The sequence below is a fragment of the Labrus bergylta genome, chromosome 12 (assembly GCF_963930695.1).
Source record: "Labrus bergylta chromosome 12, fLabBer1.1, whole genome shotgun sequence".
NCBI classification, from domain to species: Eukaryota; Metazoa; Chordata; class Actinopteri; order Labriformes; family Labridae; genus Labrus; species Labrus bergylta.
The window spans coordinates 1371517-1398402 of record NC_089206.1 but is presented as its reverse complement, the minus strand read 5'-3'; the positions used below and the strand labels follow the sequence as shown (position 1 = coordinate 1398402).

Below are 26886 nucleotides of genomic sequence, written 5' to 3'. Positions count from 1 at the left end.
GAAGAAGAAGAAGGAGGAGGAGGAGGAGGAGGAGGAGGAGAGGAGGAGGAGGAGGAGGAGGAGGAGGAGGAGGAGAGAAGAAGACTGTACATTAGAGGAGCATAGATTGAAGTTTGACACAGAGGAAACAAAGCTGTCTTTGTGAGTCACACATGATCCTTCTGTCCTGTGGTTGACCTTTGACCTCAAACAGTCCAGAGCTATGACGTCAGAAAGTCCCCGGGGGTCTCCACAGCGTCACCCCCTCCTCCACACACAGAGCTGGAAGAAGACCTTCAAAGTACCCAACAACACTTTCAACTTCCATACTTAGCTGTTACCGTCCCCTCTGTTTCTCTTTCTCTCTTGCAGGGCAACACCGCCCCCTGCTGTTTGTTCAGGGGAACTGACACCTTGAGCTCCATCTCTCTCTCTCTCTCTCTCTCCTCTCTCTCTCTCTCTCTCTGTCTCTCTCTCTCTCTCTCTCTCTCTCTCTCTCTGTCTCCCTCTCCTCTCTCTCTCCCTCTCTCTCCTCTGTCTCTCTCTTCCTCTCTCTCTCTCTCTCTCTCCTCTCTCTCTCTCTCTCTCTCTCCTCTGTCTCTCTCTCTCTCCTCTCTCTCTCTCTCTCTCTCCTCTCTCTCTCTCTCTCTCTCCTCTGTCTCTCTCTCTCATCTCCTCTCTCTCTCTCTCTCTCTCCTCTCTCTCTCTCTCCTCTCTCTCTCTCTCTCTCCTCTCTCTCTCCCTCTCCTCCCTCTCTCTCTCTCCCTCTCTCTCTCTCTCCTCTCCTCTCTCTCCCTCCTCTCTCTCTCCTCTCCTCCCTCTCTCCCTCTCTCTCCTCTCTCCTCTCCCTCTCTCTCCTCTCCTCTCTCTCCTCTCTCTCTCCCCTCTCTCTCTCTCTCTCTCTCTCTCTCTGCATTCACATCATATTCCTGCATGCTGCTACTGACCACATATCTTCCTGGGAGTTCCTGACCTCTCATGTCTCGTAGGTTCCCCGGGTGGGGAAGGCCCCCTGCTGTGTTTGTGAGACCAGAGATGGAAATGACGTCTTCTCATTTCAATTTAAAGTGAATAAACACGATTGTCCACCAGGGGCAGCGTTTGACAACAAAGAGTTCACGGCTATAAATTGATCAAAATGTGAAAATAAAAATGTTTCTATGAACAAAAGTTTGTTTATGATGATAACATTCATTAATTTTAAAGCAGAGACTCTTTAATAAATGACTGCGGGCTCTTTGTGTTCATAAAACCACCAATCAAAGACGACATAAAGAAATACAAAACCTGCCAGAGTCTAAATATAAAAGTTATATTTTAAATCATTATCAGACATTAAAGGAGACTAAACAGAGACGGTGGATTTTAAATTCTCACTACAAACATTTAAACTGTTGAAAGTTTAAAAAATTACTCCCAAGTCTCACATTTAAAAACAGACCTTTTATAAGAATTAGAAGATAAGATCAGATCATCTTTATCGACCCTCCAACAGGGCAAATCAGCTCGAAAGACAACAGCAATACTAGTATTAAAAACAGAAACAAAAACAAGAAGAAGAAGGAAACAGTAATTATAAAATACTATAAAATAATGAGAAGAAGATGATGGAGTAACAGGCCTGACTGAATCCGAAAAATATCTGAGATTGGAGATTAAGGTCGTAATATAACAAGAATAAAGTCGTTAATTTACGATTTTATTCTTCTCTTGAAGTTAAACTTAAAAACCAAGTAGTGTGTGATGAATGTTGATACTTCGGTTTGATTAATCAGTTATTGATTTGACAAAGACGTAAATTAGCGATTTTAATGTTGAAATCTTCTTTAAAGTAACCTTAATGATACTCCGTCGTATCTTGTACATCTAAATCCCAACACATTATCAACAGATTCATAAAAAATGGGGGGCTTTAATCAATGTACGACTTAAGTCATTATTTTTCCAACTTTTTAAAGACTGAAAAAATCTTTAAGTTGCGACATTTCCGTGAAACGATAAACACTCACTTGAACGCAACGAGGTGTCACTTTCACTACTAGAGGTGGGTTAATTTCCGAGCTTTCTATACGTACATGAAGGGGGCGGGGCGCTCTGATTGGCTGCTGGTCTGGGCCAAACACAGTTCAGCGCCACACGCTCGGAGCAGAGAGCCGCAGCTGTCCGTCCGACACGAAACAAACTCTGCTGACTGGAAGAAGACTCTGAACTCGACTTTTAGGAAGTCTTTACCTGCGTACACCTGAGAAGGAAAGGCCTCAAGTCTCGCGTGAAGTGCATCTCCCGCGGTCTCTTCTGCTTGGAGTGAGCTAGCTTAGCCTGTTAGCCTAGCAGGACAACCAGTCACCCGCGTCCGTCCGTGCGGGACTCTTTCTGTCCACCCTCAGGAGACAAACCCACGGAGCTGCACCAGAACTGATCCACACTTTGACTTCAACCCGCAGCTGCACGATCCGGATCCGAACTCGACTTTTGCACGTCAAGTTTCAACGAAACGGCAACAAAACACAACCTGCAAAAACAAGGAAGTGTGAATGAAGTGTGCTGCCAGCTAGCACCTAGCCTGCCCTGCAGCTCAGACTGTGCAGAGTCCTGCAGAGTCTCTTATTGAGTATCTGTGGAAACAAATCAGCCTGTGGTTGATATTCTGACTGTTCTCTACCGGAAACAGTCTGCTGGTGTTCTTTCTTTTCTCCTTAAACTTATAAAATAATAAAATAAAGATGATTCCGGATAAAGCGCCGAAGGAAAACGTCCTCCACGGGTCTGAAGACCTGAAGGAAGAGGCTCACATCTCCAGCTTTGAGAAGTATAAAGAGCTCTACCTGAGATCTATAGAGAACCCGGATGGTAAGGCCTCAGCATGATGTAAAGTACATGTTTGTTCACCTTTGTAACACTTTATGAACAGCTTCATTCAGTCAGAGAAACAGAAACCAGAGAAGAAATAAAGTACAGTAAAACTTTATACTCTATTTAAACTTTAAACATTTAATATAATAACAAAGAATATGATAATAATCGTAATTAATTGACAATTCAGTCGTAACTATTATGATCAAGAGTTAAACTCTGATTAAAATCTGGAAAATGAGTTATAAAACAAAATAACATAAAAAAGTCATTTATTGTTGTTTTATTGTTTATTGTTACAGCATGACGTCATCTAAATGTTTTTTTTTTTTACATTTGAAATTAACATACTTAACTATAAATCTCTGATTAAACTCTCTGTTATTGAGAGACATGCTACACACACACACACACACACACACACACACAGGACATGACTTAGTGGAGAGATATCAGAGTGGGGCTGCTACACAGGGAGCATGCCAGAGCAGTTGAGGGTTCAGTGCCTTGCTCAAAGGCGACCCTCTGGTTGCCAACCCAAGTCCCTACAGACTGAGCTACTGCCCCCCCCCCCCCCCAATCCACGATCAAGGAGTTTACCTGCATCATGTCAAAGGGGAATAAATGTCAAACTTGTAGCAGTTTCCTGCGTGCGTTGGCGTTTGTTTGGATTTGTCTGATGATTAAGAGGTCGAAGTCGGTTATAAAGTCCCAACTTATCAAATGTTATTTATCTGCACTTCAAATCATTATCACAACATGGAAAAATAGTTTTGTGCTCTCTTTAAAAATGGCTCCTTTGTTAGCTGCAGCCTGCTAGACCTGAAAGGATTCATCGATAAGTCTGTCAACAAAACCTCGTAATCCAGCCTCGTTTAAAAAAGTAGTATTTGATGTTCTAAATGTAAATGTGACGTGCAGACAGCCGGCACTGAAGGGGTTATTTTGTTGTTTCCTGGTAATAAGGAAGCAGCTATTGTTAATCAAACGGGTCACGCCCTGGTGAAGTGCGGAGGTTTTATGAAGCACTTCAGAGTGAAACTGGAGCGACAATCAAACGGGTTCAGCCCACAGGAGGAGACTGTGAATACACTCTGCAGAGTTTAGAAAGGAAGACGTTTTGATTTGAGGTCACTGAGGTTAACAATAAGTTAATTATAAACAGCCTCGTAAAAGTCCTTTACAGGAGATCTGTGATTATGAGCGGGACAGTTGCAGCGAGGAAATCATTAACCAGCTGAAGTTAGAGACAAATGTTGGGAGCCACAATTCTGGCAGTAAAATAAACTTAAAGGAGCAGTACGTAACTCTGACCCCTAGTAATGTGGTGGACTCTGAAGCTTCAGTGTTTATCCAGCTCTGCATGGGTCTGTAAACCTTTCTGTGTTCTAACCTCTCTCCATTTTTCAAAAGCATCTCCAATATTGATCCTAGTTTGAGCACGTTTCTGCTCGTGGAGCTTATTAGAAACATGCAGAGGCTTTTTAGGTCGGGTACAATCACTTCTATCTGAACCACTTCTCTTGACCGCTTCCATCACTGCAACACCTGTTGACCTGATAACTGCTCTCATATCTGACAAACTGAGGGGCGTCCAAAACGGCCGTGTGGGGGGTCTTAAAAGCGCCTACCTTCTCTGGTCCAAACAAATCCAGAGCATTCAGGAGCAGAATCTAAAGTTAGAAGCAGGACATACTGGCTGCTGCATTGTTGTCAGAGAAGTCTTTAAGGAAACTGAAAATGTAAACAAGGATTATGAGTCGACTTTAAAGATATCCAAAAAAGCTTTTAAACGTTGGACAGAATCACAGATGTTCAGTTCCACATGAAACCTGAAAAGCACCGACGCTTCTGTGTTAAAATATTTAAATCTTGATTCATAAATGTGCAGGAACCCAGAGTTAGTGATGACTTTTTTAACATTTATGTGATTTTCTTGTATTTATCGTTTCACATGTTAAAGGTTCGGCTTTCCTTTTCTATTTTTTAAGAATGCACAAATAATTCAAAGTTGGTGCCTCGCTGTTTCAGCAGCTGTCAGTCCGGTTCTGACGGGACCGGTCCCTCTGACTGTATCGAGACACATGCAATAATTTCACCTATTGTCATTTTGACAAGTGTCTCATTAAAAGCAGCGACATACCTGCAGCTCCGGTCTGTTGGACGTCACTGAATGTGATTTAACGTTTCCCTCTGCTCCTCCTCTCCTGCAGAGTTCTGGGGAGACATCGCCAAAGACTTCTTCTGGAAGACCAAACACACGGGTCCGTTCCTCGACTACAACTTCGACGTGACCAAAGGAGAAATATTCATTAAATGCATGGACGGCGCCACCACCAACATCTGCTACAACGTGCTCGACCGCAACGTCCACGAGAGGAAACTGGGCGACAGAGTGGCCTTCCACTGGTTAGTGTCACGTTTCATCTGTTGGTTTCAGAGGTGTTACCAAGCAGCAACCTCTGGGGTTAAAAAATGAAGCTGATGCATGAAGTGTAAAATCCTGCAGTTCCTGGAGTGTCCACTAGAGGCTGGCTGCAGAAGCACAGAAAGTCACATACACACCCATTCTAAAAAGCCTGTTTTTACAGCAGAGATGAACATGTTTACAGCCTGGTTCAAAAAACCAAATAGGTGTGATTAGCTCATGTCTGGATGGACACACACTGTACGGGGGGTGAATGTTTTGATGACTCATCAGTTTTGATTTGATGAAGGATAAGAGTTATTCACAATAAGGCGTGTAGCTGACCTGATTGACAGGTGGGCGCGGTGTAACGGTTTGAGAGGAGGTTTAAAACCCGCCTCAGCTCCAGCTCTCACACATGCAGAAAACTCCTGAAAACTTTGTGGTATTTCGTCTGAGGAGCTGCGTGTGTGATCGCGAACAGACACATTTTTTCTGAGTGAGCTGATGTGAGAACGCAGCAGGATATTATCAGGAGAATTCACCTCGAGCCAATAGGAGGGAAAGTGACATTTATATACTGTTAGCATGATACTGCGAGGAGCATATGTGAACGGCCAGGTCAGGAGAATCTCCGGAGCAATCCTCCTGAAATGATCTAGATATTTTCCGGAGTGCCGATGTGAAAACGGCTTATTATCAGCTCTGTACGGTTATTTCTTCTTCTTTCATTTGGTCGCATTATTCTGCAGTTTCAAACCCAACAGGATGTGATTGTGTAAGTTTGTCTTGCGCCAAATCAAGTTCCTCCTCCTAGTTCTTTTTCTTTTCTATCCCCGTCTTCAACTACGAGGAGAGAAATTAAAAAAGATTATAAAAGAGGCCTTAAAGGCAGAACATGAAGTTTAACAATTTAAAGTTGGACAAACTAAAAAGAAAAGAAGAAGAAGAAGAGCCGAGTGTTGAAGAGAGAAAGCTGCAGGAGAGAAGAGAAGAAGTAGGGAGTGGAAGTTTGTGGGAAAGAGAGAAGAAGACAAAGGAGAGAGGATGCAGCAGCTCCATTCATTCGATCTGCTGCTATTCAGTCCTGTTACTGTGTTCTCACACACACACACACACACACACACACACACACACACACACACACACACACACACACACACACACACTCACTAACAAGCAGAGAGGAGGCTTTAGTGAAACACTCCCAACAGAAAACACTTTCTCAGGCAGATAGAGAACACAAATAAAACCTGAAGTTTTCGGCGGTATGAAGGGTGCAAAATCAGTAGAATGCGTGTGGTTAAAGGAGATCTATACTCCTCGCTCTCGCCATTGATGATGTCACTGTGGGACACCTGTTGAGTAACGTTTAGAGATTTGTAGCTCAACAAACCTCCTCGTGTATCTGATACTGGCGTCAGTAAAATCCCTCATGTCAGTCTCTTCCTGAAACGCTTCATTTCAGCTGCTGTCTCTTTAAAGCCCCGCCTCCCCGCCTCCCCACGTGTCCACTCTCCTCTGATTGGCCAGCTCTGTTTGCAATTGCAGTGATATTTTGAGTTGGCTTCCAGGTGGGCGTGTCCTACAGCTCCGCTCCATGATTTTGCTCTAAACCTGACGCCAAGTTCTCGCAACGCCTCGTTCAGAGCAGCAGAAAACATCGTAAATAGATCTCCTTTAAGTTAACTCGGGCGCACTCACTAGACCCAGTTGCTCTGTACCATGCAGAAACACGACTGTTCCCCCTAGTTCTGGACTCGTTCGGGCTCTTCAGATAGGGTTAGGGGTTTGGATAGTGTGAGGGCGGCCTGAGTGATGTAAGAGGTTTTGTGCAGACTCCTTTATGGACGAGTATCAGCTCACATTTCTTACACATCACTGCTCTGTTTCAAACAAACACAAAAGACTCTTCTCTGTCTCACACGCTCTCTCTCCTCTCCTCTCCTCTCTCCTCTCCTCTCCTCTCCCCTCCCCTCCTCTCCTCTTCTCTCCTCTCCTCTCTCTCTCTGTCTCTCTCTGTCTCCCTCTCTCTCCCTCTCCTCTCTCTCCCCTCTCCTCTCCTCTTCTGTCCCCTCTCCTCTCTCCTCTCCTCTCCTCTCTCTCTCTCTGTCTCTCTTCCTCTCCTCTCTCTCTCTCTCCCTCCTCTCCTCTCTCTCTGTCTCTCTTCCTCTCCTCTCTTCTCTCTCTCTCTCTCTGTCTCTCCTCTCTCTCCCCTCTCCTCTCCTCTCTCCTCTCCTCTCCTCTCTCTCTCTCTGTCTCTCTTCCTCTCCTCTCTCTCTCTCTCCCTCCTCTCCTCTCTCTCTGTCTCTCTTCCTCTCCTCTCTCTCTCTCTCTCTCTCTCTCTCCTCTTTGTGTCCCCTGTTGCAGCCTACATGGGGGATTCTGAAGTGATTGTTTTCCAGGGAGAGGACGGGGACAAGTGGAACTGAGGGATTAAATGAAGCAGAGAGATTGTTTTTTTTTTTTTGAACAGCTGAAATGACTTAAATCTGCAGGAAATGTTTCCTATCGCTATCTTTTGTCTCTTCATGTGAATGAAAGTCTTTGCCCTCATCTCAGCCCTCTTTCTCTTTCTCTCTCTCTCTCTCTCTCTCTCGCTCTGAGGTGATATAATTCATGTCTTTATTTAGTTTCATCTTCTAACTCTGTTTATTTTAAGAGACGTCCTTGTTCAAAGAGAAGAGTGTCAGATTTCTCCTTGTTGGTCTCAGTTTAGCCCCACAGTGTTGACAGTGTGTTTTACTGTCGAGTATTAATAGATGTGTGTGTGTGTGTGCGTGCGTGCGTGTGTGTGGTAAATCTGTGTAGGTGCTGTTATCACTCTCAACATTCTCAGATAAGCGAGCTGGCCAAGCGTGTGGTGACCTTGTGTTAGTTTTTAGTAAACTTTTTGTCAAATAAACCAACAACATGTGTATAAATAGTTGTTTTAATGACACGTTGTGACCAGGAATGGAGCTGTTGATATTTTTGTTTGCCAACAATGAGTGCATTTCTGTTTACATGTGGATTGTTGTGATCTTCCTCTATGCTCAGACATTAAGGAAACATGCTATGTTGAAGTGCTGGCTTCTCTGACAACAATGCAGCAGCCAGTATGTCCTCCTTCTAACTTTAGATTCTGCTCCTGAATGCTCTGGATTTGTTTGGACCAGAGAGGGTAGGTGCTTTCCAGAAACATAACCTTAACACTATAGGATTGTGGGTAGTGTAGTTCTTTGCCCAGAGATTATGTATAATCCAAGTTCTTCTTAAAGGTCTCATATCCTCCTCCTCTTCTTCAGTGTAAATAAGTCTCAGAGCTCCTCAAAACATGTGTGTGAAGTGTCTTGTTCTAAATCCACTCTGATCCTGTATTTGATCATGTCTATAAACCCCTCTATTTCAGCCCTGCTCAGAACAGGCTGTTTCTGTGTCTGTACCTTTAAATATGTAAATGAGCTGTATATGACCACGCCCCCTCTCTGGAAGGGCTTGGGTGTACTCTGGCTTTCTCGCTCCATGTCCTGTTATTTACGGTGAGAAGGCAGACTCAGAGGGCAGAACAAACACCTAGCTGTGGGAGTGTCACCCACCTGGGGGAGGGGCTACTGCCCTTTGTGATGTCATGAAGGGAAAATAGAGACACATGTTAGAGGTAGAAATGAGTTTGCTCGTGGTCAGTCTACCTTTGGAGAATATGATGAGAATGATTTTAACTTGAGGAACCAAACTGTTGAGCTCTGTTGGTTCAACTTTGTGTGTCTGTGTTTCCTCATCAATCAGTGGCAGAAATGACCTCATTATCATCACAGCTGATAAGTTACAGACGGGGAAATGCCCGCTCTTACAGACCTGATATGAGTGTGAAACAGAAATGATGTTTAGAATTGAACTTGTTCACCCTCTAATTCAAAGTATGGGATTTTATTTACCAGACAAATGACACGAGCCACTTTTTTGTCTTTTAATGTGTAGAAGTTGAAGAGTGAACAGTTTAACTTTAGGTTAAATATTGTAAACTTCTCTCTGGCCTGAGAGGAGCCTCACTCATGACCCCCTCGTGTTTCTGTAGTTTTTCACCCAGTTCGAAGTCGTTTCCACACTCACTGTAAATCAAACTGTGTGTGAGCGCGCGCACACACACACACACACACACACACACACACACACACACACACACACACACACACACGACTCCAGTGTTCAGTCTGTGTTAGAGACGGATTCAAACCTTGGAGCTTCGTTGTCATCGTGTCAGAGATTCTGCAAATGTAACTCCCATCTGCCTTCCGTGCCAAGTGGGTCACAGAGACCTTTCTGCTATGTGAGCACGCTTCCTACCAACAACACACACACACAGTTTACTGGAAAACACACAGATACACAGTGTGTGCTATTGAGAAACTCTGGCACACACACACTCTGAGGTGTGTGTGTGTGTGTGTGTGTGTGTGTGTGTGTGTGTGTCACAGTGATTCAGCCATGTGACGTTAACTGTACTCTTTGCCTCGCTGCTCCTTAGAGGCTCCAAGAGAATCAGGATGTTTTCATCACTTTGTATTCCCCATGTGGGAATTACAACATTACCTCAAATTGTTCTATAGAACAGTAACTGCCAATTTCCACATCGTGGTTTTGCTCAGTCGGATTGGTGCGCACCCCGCCACACTTGCAGTGATGGAAGCGGTCAAGAGAAGTGGTTCAGATAGAAGTGATTGTACCCGACCTAAAAAGCCTCTGCATGTTTCTAATAAGCTCCACGAGCAGAAACGTGCTCAAACTAGGATCAATATTGGAGATGCTTTTGAAAAATGGAGAGAGGTTAGAACACAGAAAGGTTTACAGACCCATGCAGAGCTGGATAAACACTGAAGCTTCAGAGTCCACCACATGGTGACCTGAGTGAACATCCACTCTCATCGACCCCACTGGATACAGCTGCTCATGAAAAAAGGTCCAGTGTGGCATGGAGGAGCAAAACCGTGTCTCTGATGGAACGCAGCACAGACTGCTCTACTTCCTGTCCAACAGGAAGTAGAGCACAGGCGGTTAGCTTGTGCTAGTGTGCGTTAGCTTTCAGTGTAGGTACAAGCAGTAAACGTACAGACTACGTCCTGCAGAGTGAGCTCAGGAGGAGGAGGGGCCCAGTTTGAATGTTGTGTTTACAAACATTTCTACTGACTCCGCCTTTGAGGTATTTTCATGGTATCCCAAAATCGTACATGCACGTAGGTTTGATATCCTGAATCCTGTCCTGAAAGAATCTGTAGCACAGTAAGTGTCCGTGCACAGCTCTGCAGCCTCCTCTCTTTGCTGACTGTGATGCAGAGAGACGAGCCTCTCTTAACAACACGCCTGGAATTTAATGATCTGCAGAGGCAGAGCTGTCACAACTCATCCATTCCTCTGTGTGTGTGTGTGTGTGTGTGTGTGCGTGTGCGCGTGTGCGCGTGTGCGCGTGTGCGTGTGTGTGTGTCGCTTGACCTCGAATTAAACTTTTGTGAGTGAGCACTTCTCTAACCGCTCAGGATGATAAAGAGGAAAGTTGAGTCAAGTCAGGTTTCACAACGGAGCTGGAGTTTGTTTTGTAACGGTGGAGAGTTGTGTGGTCAGAGTGACACAGGTGAGTGACACAGGTGACCCAACAGGATTAACCTGCGTGGTCACCCGGGCTGAAATGAAGACAACAGTCAGCTGCTGGGACCTTCCTCTCTCAAGGAAAACACAAGTTCATCCCCTAGCTGTGGGAGTGTCACCCACCTGGGCGAGGGGTTACTGTCCCTTGTGATGTCATGAAAGGAACATCTCCAAACGAATGCCAAAATTCTCCTCGGCTCGAGCTGCAATCACCTGTGTCCTGTATTGTTGTGTTAGCATGCTTATGATAGCGCTCTATAGTTAGCTTGTAGCTTCACATGCGTATAGATTGACAGAATGAGCACCATCTAAAAACGCTCACTGATCCTTAATCAGCTGTCAGGCCTGAACATGTTTTATACCTGAAAAGACACACTTGGTGCTGAATCAGCGACTTCAGCTTTGTGTTTATTAATCATGTTGTTGTCTTCTGTTTTGTTTCAGGGAAGGCAACGAGCCCGGGGATGAGCTGACGGTGACGTACAGAGAGCTGCTGCAGAGGGTCTGCCAGTTTGCAAACGTGCTGAAGTGTCAGGGTAAAAACCACCGAGTGAAAGATACCACAGCTGTGATTGCTCCTCCACAACTTCACTAAGTGTTTTTTGTCTCCTTCCTCGTGTGTGTGCAGGAGTGAAGAAGGGCGACCGCGTGTCCATCTACATGCCCATGGTGGTGGACCTGGTGGTCGCCATGTTGGCCTGCGTCCGCATCGGAGCGGTTCACTCCATAGTGGTGAGTCTGAAACACACGGTTTGATTCTGAGAGGACGCACAGTTCTTCACTTTGTACCTGAGTTGTAGTCAAGTCACCAAACTTCCAGACCATGTCGAGCCTGAGTCACCAAAGACTTGTTGTGTCCAATATAAGTCTTTAGTCCAGAAGTCGAGTCAGAAGTCCTGAGAATCAGAGCTCGAGTCCTAGACTTGAGATGGACGTTAAATAACAGACTGATGTTCACTGTGTGTTTCCTGATGTTTTTGCAGTTTGCTGGTTTCTCTGCGGAGTCTCTGTGCGAGAGGATCATGGACTCGCAGTGCTCGCTGCTCATCACAGCAGGTGGGTGTCACACTGAGGGAACGCAGCAGTGCAGGGTTTGTTTTGAATCTGTGCACAGAAAATGACTCTTGTTAATCTCAGTACTGGAGATTTAAAAAGGCTTCATGCCGATGACTCATTCAGCCTGATGTCTGACTCTGATGGCGTGAAGAAATTAATCATGCAGCGCTTTTAATCTGAATTCTAAAATTCTGTGTCTGATCCCGACGTCTGACCTCAAGAGCCAAGAGAGAGAACCATGACTGCACGTCTCATTCGTCTGCAGTCGTGTTCAGACAGAAAGAAGAAACACACATTTTCATCTCTGATTGCTGCTGTTTTTTTGGTTTCCCCCGTTACACAACCAGAACTCAAAGAAGCACATCGAGACATGCATTGTTTTTTAAATTATGAAAAAAGTTCCTCAAATGTCGGTGGAGTCAAAAGGTGAAATAAAAAAGGATTGTCGCAAAAGGTGAAACGACAAAATGGAAAATAACAGTAAATGGAACGCAGCATGAACGCCTTAGGGTGCACTCACACTCGTCAAACAAACTGGATTGCCTCGTGTGAGTGCGTCCTTAGGCCCCGTGTCGACCTAGAGTTTTTTGTTTATTTTTCTTTTTCTTGCCGGAGTCTTTTTTTTTTTTTGTATTGCTGCGCACGAGGACAGAGCCTGGAAAAAGAAGTGCAGCGTGCATTATCCTGTTTCCTAGCCCTCCATCTTTTATCTGCAGCTCTGAGCTCTTTGAGTTGAAAGTCTTTCAACTTGCATTTCTTTGGTAGAGATAGGAGGCTGGAGAGAGTCAGAAAACAAAAAGAGAGTGAGTGGGGAGTGACATACAGGAATGTAGCCACAGGTCGGATTTGAACCCGGGCCGCCCTTTTGGAGGACTGCATCCTTAAAACACAATAGATAACCTTGAGGCTGGTGGGGAATCATGGGAGTGATCCTCTCTCTACTATGGATCATTTTAATCTGGGTTTCTCAAACAAAGATTTTATTACATCAAACTGATCCAGAAACAGACTTTTCAGCATCACCAAATCTGTATTACCTGTGCTTTAAAGGCTTTATACGTGATGTTTTGATCCAGCAGATGTCGCCCTTGAGCTCCAGCATGAAACCAAAACAACTCGCGCTGCATTGTTGTGTTAGCATGCTAATGCTAGTGATCTTTATTATGCTGGTATCTTCACACTGCATGTAAATTTACCTGAAATGAGCATGATCTAGAAACACAGTTAAGCAGTGAGTACAGTATGTTATTCTTCTTTTCTCTAGTCCCTCAATTAAACAACTTTTATACACGAGGGGAGGAGTCAGCCGGCCGTCCTGGCGATGTAAACAAAGTGAAGATAGGACTCTGAAAACTCTGAAAACATCACAGACAGTGGGACTCGGGTGTTACACCCATTGTAGACAGTCATGACTCACAGAGTTATTTTCAGAGGAGATACTTGATTTATATTATATTTAAGTGTGAAAAATCACAAAGACTTTAAACAGTGTATACTTCTGGCCTCAAGGGGGCGCCAAATCCCCACACAAAGTCAAAGACTTGTTTGTACATGAGGCGTGTGTGATCGGACCGTGATAGCAAGGTCGTCGTTGTCTTTATCGAGCTCATCATCCAGACAAAGTAGGAGGACGGACGTCTAGAGTTTGAAGCAGCCAGTCAAAAGTAACCAAGCAGCGTCGGTCATTCAGCAGACTGTTGTCATAGCGACAGGACTAACGTGCAGTGTTTTTTTTTCTCAGCACACAAACGCATCATACAAGTGCTACCGATCGTATAGCCAGCACTTTATTGCCCCCCAAAAAACAAGAAAACTGTTCTCCATGAACACCCGTCAGACTTAGACGAGTGCAGGAAAAACCCTGATGGAAGAACCTAGAGGCTGAATGAGCTGCAGGCTGAGACGACAAAGTGTTATTAGATTAGAGTCTGCAGATATAAAGCTGTTAATCCACACACACACACACACACACACACACACACACACCATAGAGTCTTTATCTCTAGTTTCTTTCATGCTGACACACGGGGGACTCGTAGACTTCTCTGATCCTATAAACAGGTTTTTTTTTTCTGCGGCTCTGAATGAGGCGGGGTCGTTACCGTGCAGATGATCCGACCATTTTTTTGATTCCATGATGTGTTCAAAGTTATTTGCGACAGTTACCCGTTTTCTAAACCCTCTAAAATAGATCAAATATATTTATTTTTGCATGACTTAAATCTTTCTGTAATGCAAATGTGAAAAACATGCTGCATCCAGAAAATGACACAGAAACACTGCTCGTTATATTTTCAGGAAAGCCTTTTGTCAGCTTCAATTAACAGGTTTCTGATTGGCCTCTGTCTCTCTCTCTCTCTCTCTCTCTCTCTCTCCCTCCCTCTCTCTCCCCCTCTCTTTCTCTCTCTCTCCCCCTCTGTCTCTCTGTCCTCTCTCTCCCTCTCTCTCTCCTCTCTCTCCCCCCCTCTCTCTCTCCCCCTCTCTCTCTCCTCTCTCTCCTCTCTCTCCCTCTCTCTCTCTCCTCTCTGTCTCTCTCTCTCTCTCCCCCTTGTCATTTGTTCAGATGGTTTCTATCGGGGAGATAAGCTGATCAACCTGAAGCTTTTAGCTGATGAAGCGATGCAGAAATGCAGAGACAAGTAAGCTGTGCACACACACACACTCACTCGCACACACACACACACACACACGCACACACACACAGCTTCAGATAAATTGCAGTCTTGCACACATTGTTTATAAGATCCTTAATTGCTGTTATAAAAGTTTTTTGTGAACTCGGCCTTTACAGCATTATGCCTTAACTGACTGTAACTTTTATTTATATCAAAGTACAAACACATAAAAATACTCGAGAATAACGGAGACTGACCGGCGGGAAAAAGGTCGGGAGAATCATCAGCTGTTTTCTGTCACAGCGCTCTCAGATGGAAAGAGTCCAACTTTTGGAACAATGACACTTCTTCCCCACCATCCTCTCTCTCTCTCTCTCTCTCTCTCTCTCTCTCTCTCTCTCTCTCTGTGTCTCTCTGTCTCTCTCTCCATCACACACTCTCTCTGTCTCTTCTCACTCTCGCTCTCTCCCCCCCCCCCCTCTCTCTCTCTGCAGGGGTTTCCCAATAAAGAGATGCATAATGTTGAAACATCTGTGTAAAGACGTTGAAGAGTCTCCTCTGGGCTCTCAGTCTCCTCCGGCCAAACGCACCTGTCCTGACCTGCAGGTGAAACATGAACGGGTTCAACTCAAACTGTCCGTGTTGTGTCTCCATGTTTTTTTTATTTTACATCCTTAAAAACTCCAACAAAACGTCTCTCTGTGTGTCGGCTTCAGTTTCTCTCGGGGATCCTTTTTTTGGTTTCTTTAAGTTTTTTGAAATAATCATTGTCCTGCATTAATTCTTCCTCCTGCTCCTCCTCCTTCCTCCTCCTCCTCCTCCCTCCTCCTCCTCCACTTCGTCCAGCAGGAGAAACAGTCAGGCAGAGTAAAGAAAACACGTCCTGTTCCGCAGGTATTTTCATTCCCTCCTCCCTCCACTTAACCCTCATAACACCTTTTACTTTGTTTTTTCAAAGTGGTTTTAAATTTCACAAGACTGCCGAGGAGTAAAAACAACAAACAAAGCGAGACGTTTCAGAGTAACTTAATTGGATTTATTAGCTAAATGTTATCTGTTGAAAAACTCCTCAATTATGAGAAGATTAAATTGCAGGTTTTTTGTTTTTACCCGGCAACAGCAGTTTGTTATTCCTGTGATCTGTGACGGTTCAGATTTACGTTTGTGGACATGAAAGAAAGACTTCTCCCTGATATCTGCTGTCGGACATTATTAAACATTTAGAGGAATAAAACAACATTTAAACTTGTTTTAGAACGTTTTCAGCTTTCAGATAAAAAGAAGCAGTATGTAACTCTGACCTCTAGTGGTTGAAAAAGGTACTGCAGTTCAGATTCTAAACGTTGTAGAGAGCTGTCTCCCCCCCCCTCTAGAGTGGATGCTCACTCAGGTCACCATGTGGTGGACTCTGAAGCTTCAGTGTTTATCCAGCTCTGCATGGGTCTGTAAACCTTTCTGTGTTCTAACCTCTCTCCATTTTTCAAAAGCATCTCCAATATTGATCCTAGTTTGAGCACGTTTCTGCTCGTGGAGCTTATTAGAAACATGCAGAGGCTTTTTAGGTCGGGTACAATCACTTCTATCTGAACCACTTCTCTTGACCGCTTCCATCGCTGCAACACCTGTTGACCTGATAACTGCTCTCATATCTGGCAAACTGAGGGGCGTCCAAAACGGCCGTGTGGGGGGTGTCTTAAAAGCGCCTACCTTCTCTGGTCCAAACAAATCCAGAGCATTCAGGAGCAGAATCTAAAGTTAGAAGGAGGACATACTGCTTCTTTAATTTTAAAGAAAGTATTTTAATGAGTAAGTTTAAGGCCATCATCGACCACAGAACAAAGACGGGGAAGTCTCCTCTTGTGTCCTCAAACGTTTGTCGAACCGTCTGAATTCTCTGGAATAAAATGTAAAGTGTGGAATTTGGTTTAACACTTTTCCCTCTTTGTGAATCTTCAGTAAAAACACCTCTTGCACACCTCTGATGTCTCTCCTCTTCAGTCGAGCCCCTCGTTAGATGTTGACCTGTGTGTTACCCCACATACATTTCCCGTTTTAATCCAGCGTTCTGTGTTTAGTGTTCCTTTATTTTCTCTTGCTGTAAAATGTCCGACGATCTCCTTGGTGTGTCCGGGCATTAAAGTGGACATGCAGTCATACAATATGTAACTCTGACACCTAGTGTTGAAAAATAGGTACTGCAGCTTAAATTCTAAACATTGGAGAGTGGTCTCCCCCTGCCCCCTCCTCCCTACAGTCGATGCTCACGCAGTTCGTCTGCACGTCTTGTGTCTCGTTCTTGTGTTTTTTTTCATCACAGGTGCCGTGGAACCCCGAGGTGGACTTGTGTTGGCACGATCTGGTCAGAGGAGCTTCAGACGAGTGCGAACCTGAGTGGTGCGAGTCTGAAGACCCGCTCTTCATCCTCTACACCAGCGGCTCCACTGGCAAACCAAAGGTAGAGTCTAAAAAAGAAAGAGTCCTGTAGTGCATGCTAACATGTTGGAGAAAGGAGTAGAAGCCCTGCTGAGTCTTTGCAGAAATCACAAACAAGTATTTGACTTTGTTTGGGGCTTTGGCGCCCCCTTGTGGACAGAAGTATACACTGTGTTTAAAGCCCAGGAAATGCAGATTTTGTGATCCTGAAAAGTTTGTTTCTGGATCAGGTTGATGCAATAAAGTTTTTATTTGAGAAACCCGGATTAAAATGATCCCTGGTAGAAAAAACACGAGCAGAGAGCATCACTCCCATGATTCCCCGCCATCATCAAGGTCATCTTCTGTTATAGTTTGAATTGAGATCCCCCTGGTGGCAGAGTTTACATACTGTGCGTTTAAACAGCTGACTGTCACAGTACATTTATTTTCTCCTGTGCGATATGTTCTGCTCCCACACCTGCTGCTGCAACGCCACAAGTTCCCGTTTAGTGAACAGGAAGTTAACATATCTACCTGTTGACCTTCTCGTCTTTTGTCTTCCTGCAGGGCGTCCTCCACACAGTCAGCGGCTACATGCTCTACACCGCCTCCACCTTCAAACTGGTGTTCGACCACCAGCCTGACGACGTCTACTGGTGCACGGCGGACATCGGCTGGATCACCGGACACTCGTACATCACGTACGGACCGCTGGCTAACGGCGCCACCAGCGTCCTGGTGAGTGCCCGAATCAATCTACATCCTGTTTCTGAATTTGGCCTGCGGGATAAATAATGTTTTCTAAGACAAGTAATGTCAGTTTTTTTGGGGCAGGTTGATCACTTGATGAATAAAATTCATATTTTGGTGACAGTTTTCCTCATTTTCAGCCTCGTAAATTTTCCTTCTGACATCAAAACAAAAAAAAGATTGAAGCCTGACATGGCGTTAAAATCTCTCTTTCTCCGCTCTTCAGTGTTCTGTATTGACTGTCTGTCTGTTTGTTTGTTTGTTTGTTTGTGTTTCAGTTCGAGGGCCTGCCTACTTACCCAGACGTGAGCCGCATGTGGGAGATAGTGGACAAATACAGCGTGACCAAGTTCTACACGGCTCCGACCGCCATCAGGCTGCTGATGAAGTACGGCAGCGAGCCGGTGCGGAAGTGAGTCGACGTCCGGTGACGATTCTGTTTATGGTTCAGTGATGTCACCAGATTAACCACAGAAATAGAACGCATCAGCTCATGCCGTGAACGACTCGATCAGGAGATGTGGCTGACGAGTTCATGATAATTCAGGTTTTGAAACACAGACAGTGGCTGTCAATCAGACGATATCCTCGTGATGGGAAGTAAAACCTACAAGTTGAAAATGAAGGAAGATCAGTTCTCCAAAGGCTGGAGAAAATGGTTAACATAACATCCTTCAACTCAAATATGATTGTTAGAGGGTCTACTGATGATGTGAAAAAATATTTTTTTTACCCGGACCTTTGCTGTTGTTCTGTGAGATTTCTGAGGAGCTGTGCAGCGCCGAGTCACTCCCGGTATTTTCCACAGTTTTCAGATAATGATATTTATGTACAGCAGCGCCACCCATTGGACATAATCTGTGTTACATACACTATTCAATGAGGTGAATGAGGATAAACAGCCAAAGATGGGTTTTAAATACAGCAATATGGTGGCGGAATAAAGCTCAACCGTGTGGTTACAATGCAAATCAAAGGGTTAACAAAACAGGGACATAAGCATCATACACAACAAATGATGTGTAGAAAAATGTAATCCTCATCCAACCAACAGGCTCAAAGTATCTGTGACACTTCTGTTGTTTGTATTTCATGTCATATGTTTAATATATGTCAAGACTTTATTTCTGTTAAAGGTGCTCTATGTAGTTTTGGTATAGAGATGTGAAAGTTGGAGAAGTGTACAGCTTCTGTGGAATATGTCAATAACTCTCAACTCAACTTTATTTATATAGCACTTTAAACATAGTCGATCCAAAGTGCTGAACATTGCAGAAACAAAGCATTAGAAAGTAACAGACAAGAACAATTAAAAAAAAAAAAAAGAAAAGAACAAGTGACAGTTGATTCCAGTGTAACACAGGACTAACAGAGCTCTGGGTTTTTGTGCTTGATGGGTTACTGAACATTGAAGGCAATGGAGTATAAATATGTCTTAGGTGAGTTTTAAAAACACCAATAGTGTGAGAGAGACGGATGTCTGGGAGTTCCACAGTTTTGATCCTGCAATAGAAAAAAACCCGATCCCCATTGCACCTTGTCCTGGATCTAGACACTGACAGAAGGTTTTGTGCTGATGACCTAAGATCTCTCATCGGCTGATATGGGGACAGGAGTTCTGAGAGGTAGGCGGGGGCAAGTCCATTTAATGCCTTAAACACAGTCAGAAGTATTTTAAAATCAATCCTCAGCTTGACTCTAACTTTATACGCAAACTGTCCTCAGAGGAAAATCTGGTTCCTGTAACTGAAGATAAAATGATACGTGATGTGTTAGGCTGGGGGGCCGGCAGCAGTGACACCGTAACTGTCCTGGTAGCTTTTCTAACTCCAAACAGAGTTCCAGGGACCCAATTTTCCTCTGAAGACAGTTTATGTATTGAGTTCAGAAAATATAGCATAGAATTGTTTCACTTCTCCAACTTTCAAATTTCATCACCAAATCTACACAGTGCACCTTTAATGTTGTTTAATGTTACAAAATAAAACACAGACAGAAGTCCTGAACGCTCGTCTCGCTCTCTCTGCAGGTACAAAAGAGAGTCTCTGAAGGTTTTGGGGACGGTGGGAGAGCCGATCAACCCCGAGGCCTGGCAGTGGTATTACTCGGTGGTGGGAGAGAAGAGGTGTCCGATCGTCGACACTTTCTGGCAGACGGAAACCGTGAGTGATCGTTGACAGACGGACGATAAATCAATCACACATGGCACACTGACAGTTTACTTTACTGTCACTTTACTGTGAGCGCACATGGCATGTCGCCCAGCATGAGGAAGCTACATCGTAGAGGAACAAACCCCCAAAAAAGGCTTTAGTTTTTGAGAGACCCCTACCCGAGGTAGAACAAATCACGACCATATGTTTTCATAACTTGAACACGTCTAGTTTATGAAACGGATTGTTGTATAAAAATATTTTACTGCAAAATAACTTTTTTTGGATGTTTTCTGCATGTTACCGAAAAACGAAAATAGGTCAAATTAGGGCTTCTCCAAAAGGGACAGCTCTAACCTTATCACATGTATCTCTGGGAATCAGAACCAGAACTTCACCACATCTGGACAGGATGTTCACAGATAGTTATTAGTTACAACAAAAGTTTTTATCAATAGCATTTTAAATGAATTTGAATTTTTCACACTTAAACACACATGTAGTTTAGGCGGAAATTGAAACAAAAATTCAAACTGTATGTATATCAAAGTCTGTCATTTTTTAAGTAAGTGCACCAAACATTAAAACATGTCATTTATAACTTCTTTAGACTGTTATCTCAACATTAAAGTAAGTTATTTGACTTTTCACTTGACCCTATGCTGTCACCAGCGCCTAACAGGAAACTGGGCTGTGCTGCCCCCTGCTGGACGGAGAGTGTACCTACACCTGGTGGAGTTGAAATGTTTTTCTAACTGGATGTTTTTTGTGTCCTTTCAGGGAGGACACGTGTTGACTCCTCTACCTGCAGCCACGCCCATGAAACCAGGATCTGCTGTGAGTGAATAAAGAACCCCCTCCACATTTATTTTAGGACTTCTACATTTTAATTTAAAGTGATAACACGGGTGAAGTTTTGGAGCTCAAACATTCAAAACAAAGATTGTAACACAAAATTAAAAAAGCTGGGAAATGTTTTTTAAAAGCAGTCAGAGATAAGACAGTTTTCTAAGAGTTATTGAAACAAGTTTCAGAAAGTGGAGACGATCGTCCTTGTGTTCTTTTCCAGACGTTCCCGTTCTTTGGAGTGATACCCGCCATCTTGAATGAGTCGGGAGAGGAGCTGGAGGGGCCGAGCGAAGGATACCTGGTTAGTCTTCTTCTACTTCATCTAATTCTGCTTCTTGATCTCACCCTTCTGTTCTTACTTGTCCTCCTCCTCTCCTCCTCCTCTCCTCCTCTTCCTCCTCCTCTCCTCCTCTTCCTCCTCCTCTCCTCCTCGTCCTCTCGTCCTCTCGTCCTCTTCCTCCTCTCCTCCTCTTCCTCCTCCTCCTCTCGTCCTCTTCCTCCTCCTCTTCCTCCTCTCCTCCTCTTCCTCTCCTCCTCCTCTTCCTCCTCCTCCTCTCGTCCTCTTCCTCGTCCTCTTCCTCCTCTCCTCCTCTTCCTCCTCGTCCTCTCGTCCTCTTCCTCCTCCTCTTCCTCCTCTCCTCCTCTTCCTCTCCTCCTCCTCTTCCTCCTCCTCCTCTCGTCCTCTTCCTCGTCCTCTTCCTCCTCTTCCTCTCCTCTTCCTCTCCTCCTCCTCTTCCTCCTCCTCTCCTCCTCCTCCTCTCCTCCTCCTCCTCTCCTCCTCTTCCTCCTCCTCTCCTCCTCCTCCTCTCCTCCTCTTCCTCCTCCTCTCGTCCTCTTCCTCCTCCTCTTCCTCCTCTCCTCCTCTTCCTCTCCTCCTCTTCCTCCTCCTCCTCTCGTCCTCTTCCTCGTCCTCTCGTCCTCTTCCTCCTCCTCTTCCTCCTCTCCTCCTCCTCTTCCTCCTCCTCCTCCTCTCGTCCTCTTCCTCGTCCTCTTCCTCCTCTCCTCCTCTTCCTCTCCTCCTCCTCTTCCTCCTCCTCTCCTCCTCCTCCTCTCCTCCTCCTCCTCCTCTCCTCCTCTTCCTCCTCCTCTCCTCCTCCTCCTCTCCTCCTCTTCCTCCTCTCCCTCCTCCTCCTCTCCCCCTCTTCCTCCTCTCCCTCCTCTTCCTCCTCCTCTTCCTCCTCTCCTCTCCTCCTCTTCCTCCTCTTCCTACTCTCCTCCTCTTCCTCTCCTCCTCTTCCTCCTCTCCTCCTCTTCCTCCTCTTCCTCCTCTCCTCCTCTTCCTCCTCCTCTCGTCCTCTCGTCCTCTTCCTCCTCCTCTTCCTCCTCTCCTCCTCTTCCTCTCCTCCTCTTCCTCCTCCTCCTCTCGTCCTCTTCCTCGTCCTCGTCCTCTTCCTCCTCCTCTTCCTCCTCTCCTCCTTTTCCTCTCCTCCTCCTCTTCCTCCTCCTCCTCTTGTCCTCTTCCTCGTCCTCTTCCTCCTCTCCTCCTCTTCCTCTCCTCCTCCTCTTCCTCCTCCTCTCCTCCTCCTCCTCTCCTCCTCCTCCTCCTCCTCTCCTCCTCTTCCTCCTCCTCTCCTCCTCCTCCTCTCCTCCTCTTCCTCCTCCTCTCCTCCTCCTCCTCTCCCCCTCTTCCTCCTCTCCCCCTCTTCCTCCTCTTCCTCCTCTCCCTCCTCCTCCTCCTCCTCCTCTTCCTCTCCTCCTCCTCTTCCTCCTCCTCTCCTCCTCCTCCTCTCCTCCTCTCCCTCCTCCTCCTCCTCCTCCTCTTCCTCTCCTCCTCCTCTTCCTCCTCCTCTCCTCCTCCTCCTCTCCTCCTCTCCCTCCTCCTCTTCATCCTCCTCTTCCTCCTCTTCCTCCTCTCCCTCCTCCTCTTCGTCCTCCTCCTCTTCCTCCTCTCCTCCTCCTCTTCCTCCTCTTCCTCCCCCTCTTCCTCCTCTCCTCCTCTTCCTCCTCTTCCTCCTCTCCTCCTCCTCTTCCTCCTCTCCTCCTCTTCCTCCTCTTCCTCCTCCTCTCCTCCTCTTCCTCCTCTTCCTCCTCCTCCTCCTCTTCCTCCTCCTCTCCTCCTCTTCCTCCTCTCCTCCTCCTCTTCCTCAACCTTTTTTTCTTCCTCATTACGATTAATCTTAATTTGCCGTTCTCCTTTTGTTTTTTTTCTTCTTCTTCCTCCTCGCCCCGCCCCCCTCAGGTGTTCAAGCAGCCGTGGCCCGGCGTGATGAGGACGGTGTACGGAAACCATCAGAGGTTTGAAACCGTCTACTTCAAGAAGTTCCCGGGATACTACGTGACAGGAGACGGTGAGACACAGTTAGATGAAACGCTGCTGACCTCTGGGAGAGAAATGATTCTTTTATTCACCTTTAAACTTTGTTTTTGTTTTTAATATCTTCTTTGCAGGTTGCCGTAGAGACAAGGACGGCTACTATTGGATAACAGGGAGGATAGATGACATGTTGAATGTTTCAGGTGAGACGTAGAGCTGATTTAAATGAAGAGTTCCTCCTCCTGTGATTCAGCTCTGATTGGTTATCTCCCGCCCGTTTCCCCCTGCAGGTCACCTGTTGAGCACGGCGGAGGTGGAGTCGGCTCTGGGGGAGCACTGGGCCGTGGCCGAAGCCGCCGTGGTGGGACGACCTCATGCCGTGAAAGGAGAGAGCCTGTACTGCTTTGTGACGCTCACAGACGGAGTGAAGTACAACCGCACGCTGGAGGCAGAACTCAAGAAACAAGGTGAGAGAAACATCTTCCTCCATCGTCACCTGAGAGCTTTTCTTCACACATCCGACCCTCGATCAGATCCTGCTGCATGTAAACAAACAAACGATCATAGTTTTCTGAACAGCTCGTGCTCTAAAGATCTATTTTCTGCGTCACATCTATCAATGCAAAGTGTTTCAGTGACCCCTAATGGAGGTCAGATTCTGATGTGATTTGTCTTCTGTGTTCTCAGTACGGGAGAAGATCGGCGCCATTGCAACGCCAGACTACATCCAGGAAGCTCCGGGACTCCCCAAGACCCGATCTGGTAAAAGTTGCTTAATGCCGGCCTTACACTTGATGATGTTAAAGTCACAGACACATGTCCACTGTCTGTTTGGGGCGATGTTTTGTGATCTGTGATGCCCTCCCATGTTCCATATATACAAACACCGCTGTTACATCTGACCCTTGCCTCTCTGCAGGTAAGATCATGCGACGGTTGCTCCGTAAAATCGCCTGTGACGAGCGAGACCTGGGCGACACCTCCACTCTGGCCGACTCCTCGGTGATCGAGCAGCTCTTCCAGAACAGATGCTGCACCGCCGTCTGACCGCCTCCTCTCACGTCCTCGCAGTGAGGCGCCAAAACCCAGCCAGGGAGGGTGAGGAGGAGGAGGGTGAGGAGGAGGAGGAGGAGGAGGAGGAGGAGGAGGAGGAGGAGGAGGAGGAGGAGGAATCTATGAACTTAGTCTTGTCCATGAAACAATCTTTAGCTCCTGATGTGCAGCAGAGAGCCCGCTGTCAGAGGAGAGCAGCAGGTGGAGACACGTCTGCGTCTTCACTGAGACAACAGATTTTAAACAACAACAAAGTGTATGAATGAGTTTATCATCCTGTTGGTGTGAATGTTTTCTAGAAGCTGAGAGAGAGAGAATCCTTCAGGGGTCAGAACAGGGTAACACTTCATTTCAGTTTATTCCAGCGTCGTCTGTCATGTACGAGGACATTCAGATATTTTTAAACATCCAGTTTTACTCATCAGGTGGTTAAATGACTTGTAGACACAAAAAGATGATTTCAGATCCAAACAGAAATGACTCGCCTTTGAAGACGACAAACTGACCACATAATCTGTGCTCGCCGCGGTCTCTCAGCGCCAGCACTACGCCTCCGTTCGCTGCCACTTTAGTCAATGAGCGGTCCGTCTCCAGAGCGGGCCAGCGGCGCCACTACACTCTGCTCCATTTCAAACATTCTGAGTGTCTATTTTAAACGGAGCTCGCTGCAAGCGTGCGTCAAACTGGACAGAATATGACAACCCAGACAGGAAGTCAGACAAGGAAATGCACAGAGCGTCTGCTCAATTTCACAGTAAAACACAACATACAGACTCCTGATCGTATTTTTCATCACTTTATTTTGACATCAAAACAGGCAGCGAACAAACAAATCATCTTCAGAAAGACAGAGCAACATGTTGTTTGCACTACTTCTCCTGTGATGTGTGTCCAGCTGATCAATGCTGCGCTCACGTTCCAGAAACAGATCCAGTGGGGCAGGGCGCTCGCCGTCCGACAGACTGACGGCGGCGTGCACAGATTATGTGGAAATTGGGGGTCAGAAGAATAAGTGTGTTTCTCACATTAATGATAACGAGCACTTTGAGTCGACACACTCTCCCTTTTCTTTCATCTTCAACAGCAAATTCAAATCTTTTTGTACCTTTGAGTCATTAAAAATCTTCTAATTTGTAAAACATGTTTTGAAAATGTCTGAAAATCCCTCTGAGGACAATAAAAACCGTCTTCAGTACTTCCTGCCACAGTGAGTCCTGTGTCAGTGCAGGACAAGAGGACGAGAGTCTTCACTGGAATAAAGCTGATGTGACATGTGACCATTAGCTGGCCTGAAGTTAAGACAACAAGTCGTCTCCTCCCTCGCTCCATGCCATAGTACTGTTATGTACACTGATGATAATCTCATACTCGAGAAAACAACGCCTCTTTATGTTTTCACTCTGAAGCTTCAGTGTTTATCCAGCTCTGCATGGGTCTGTAAACCTTTCTGTGTTCTAACCTCTCTCCATTTTTCAAAAGCATCTCCAATATTGATCCTAGTTTGAGCACGTTTCTGCTCGAAGTGTAGTTAAATTACCCAAACCTTTGACTACCCTTTTTTTTAAATTTGGTATTCCTGTGATTATTTGTGGCAGCAGGATATTGTAGGGAACATAAACTACAATGTATGATGTGTGTGCTTTCACCCTGATGTGTTTTTAATTGTTTTTCGTCTAAAATGGCGCTCTATTGGACGGAGGAAAATGACGTACAAAAACTATTCAGCCATCACTGTTGCTGTATTTCTTTAAGGGATTTGTCGACCGTGAGAAAACTCACCAGACGTCTTCCATCCATAATCAAAGAGTAAATGTTTCCAGTCAGAATCAGCTGAGCTATGAGCGACTTTGACTTGATCGTGAGAATGTTTGATTCCTTCAGAGCGACACCGACTCAAAGCAGGACCGCTCACATCAGCTTTTCATTATTTAATCTTTATTTTTTTATTATTTGCTGTTGCTGTTTGTGTCTCAATGTGCCAACCTAAGGGACAGCCGGGGTGTATCAAGCTAATAACTGTATGCAATGTTGATTAAAATAAGTTGCAGCTGTTTATTTGATTTAAAGCGTGTTTGTCGTGTATGAGATTTGTTTCTGTTTTTTTGTTTTAGTTTAATCTTTGTTTTAATTTCCCTGTTTGTGTCGACCTGTATGTAAACAGAGTAAAACAATACATGACTACTGCCTCATCCTCTGTCACGTCTTTCTTTCTTTAAGAAGAGTTTGAATATCGTTTTGCAGATAAATTAAATCCTTTGATGAATAAATGTTACCTGAAGGCCACATTAGGCTTTTGACTGGGTGAGATGAAAAAACAACAACTCTACTTACTATGTTTACAAAATGTTCAAAATCATCACAAGACTAGAGAGCTGGAGCTGAGGCGGGTTTTAAGCCTCTTGTCAAACCGTTAAACGGCGCCCGGTGTAGTTGTGCAGTTTGAGACGATCAACACACGAGCTAATCAGACCTATGCTGCTTTATTAACCAGGCTGTAAACATGATTATTACTGCTGTAAAAAAAAAAATGTTGTGTGTATGTGACTTCCTGTGCTTCTGTGGACAGCCTCAAATGGTCACTCGAAGAACTGCAGAATTTTACACTTCAGCAATGACTTAATTTTTCAACATCGGTGGTTGCTGTTGGAATAGATGGATAGATGAATTAAATTAAAATCATTAGAAGTGTTTCAGTTAAAATGATTGTAAAGTTTAACAAAACTATATGAATGTGAAAATTAGAAGCTTAAATAAAATGTTATCCTCAGGAATACGGTTGTTTTGATTGAGCAGTGATATGCTAGCAGCAGATTAGAGCCTTGGCTGGAGTTTTCTTTACAAAGCCAGCTAAAAGTTTCGACCGGTGTTTCGGTTTAATTA

General features: G+C 45.1%; 1 protein-coding gene across 3 annotated transcripts; it reads left to right on the top strand.

Moving 5' to 3' along the window:
• The first annotated feature begins 2102 nt into the window (after positions 1–2102).
• Positions 2103–26195, top strand: LOC110000316 (acetyl-coenzyme A synthetase, cytoplasmic-like). Of its 3 annotated transcripts, none has more exons than XM_065961029.1 (19): positions 2103–2829; positions 5046–5241; positions 11306–11397; positions 11490–11593; positions 11845–11917; positions 14481–14556; positions 15027–15138; positions 15382–15426; positions 16850–16987; positions 17515–17685; positions 17976–18109; positions 19727–19859; positions 20631–20687; positions 20920–21000; positions 22879–22987; positions 23088–23156; positions 23244–23420; positions 23641–23715; positions 23873–26195. In XM_065961029.1, exons 1-19 carry the CDS (start codon positions 2703–2705, stop codon positions 23998–24000), a joined length of 2097 nt encoding a protein of 698 aa, XP_065817101.1. In that variant the 5' UTR covers positions 2103–2702; the 3' UTR covers positions 24001–26195. The 3 variants fall into 3 exon arrangements, with proteins under 3 accessions (XP_065817101.1, XP_065817100.1, XP_065817102.1); XM_065961028.1 differs by having other exon boundaries at positions 15379–15426; XM_065961030.1 differs by lacking the exon at positions 15382–15426.
• The last annotated feature ends 691 nt before the right edge of the window (positions 26196–26886 follow it).

Excerpts from the sequence above, each read along its gene's own strand:
- LOC110000316 (XM_065961028.1), top strand. The coding sequence starts at position 2,703 with ATGATTCCGGATAAAGCGCCGAAGGAAAACGTCCTCCACGGGTCTGAA. Across the intron at positions 5,242-11,305 it reads GACAGAGTGGCCTTCCACTG|GGAAGGCAACGAGCCCGGGG; the intron begins GTTAGTGTCACG and ends GTTTTGTTTCAG. Across the intron at positions 11,398-11,489 it reads AAACGTGCTGAAGTGTCAGG|GAGTGAAGAAGGGCGACCGC; the intron begins GTAAAAACCACC and ends GTGTGTGTGCAG.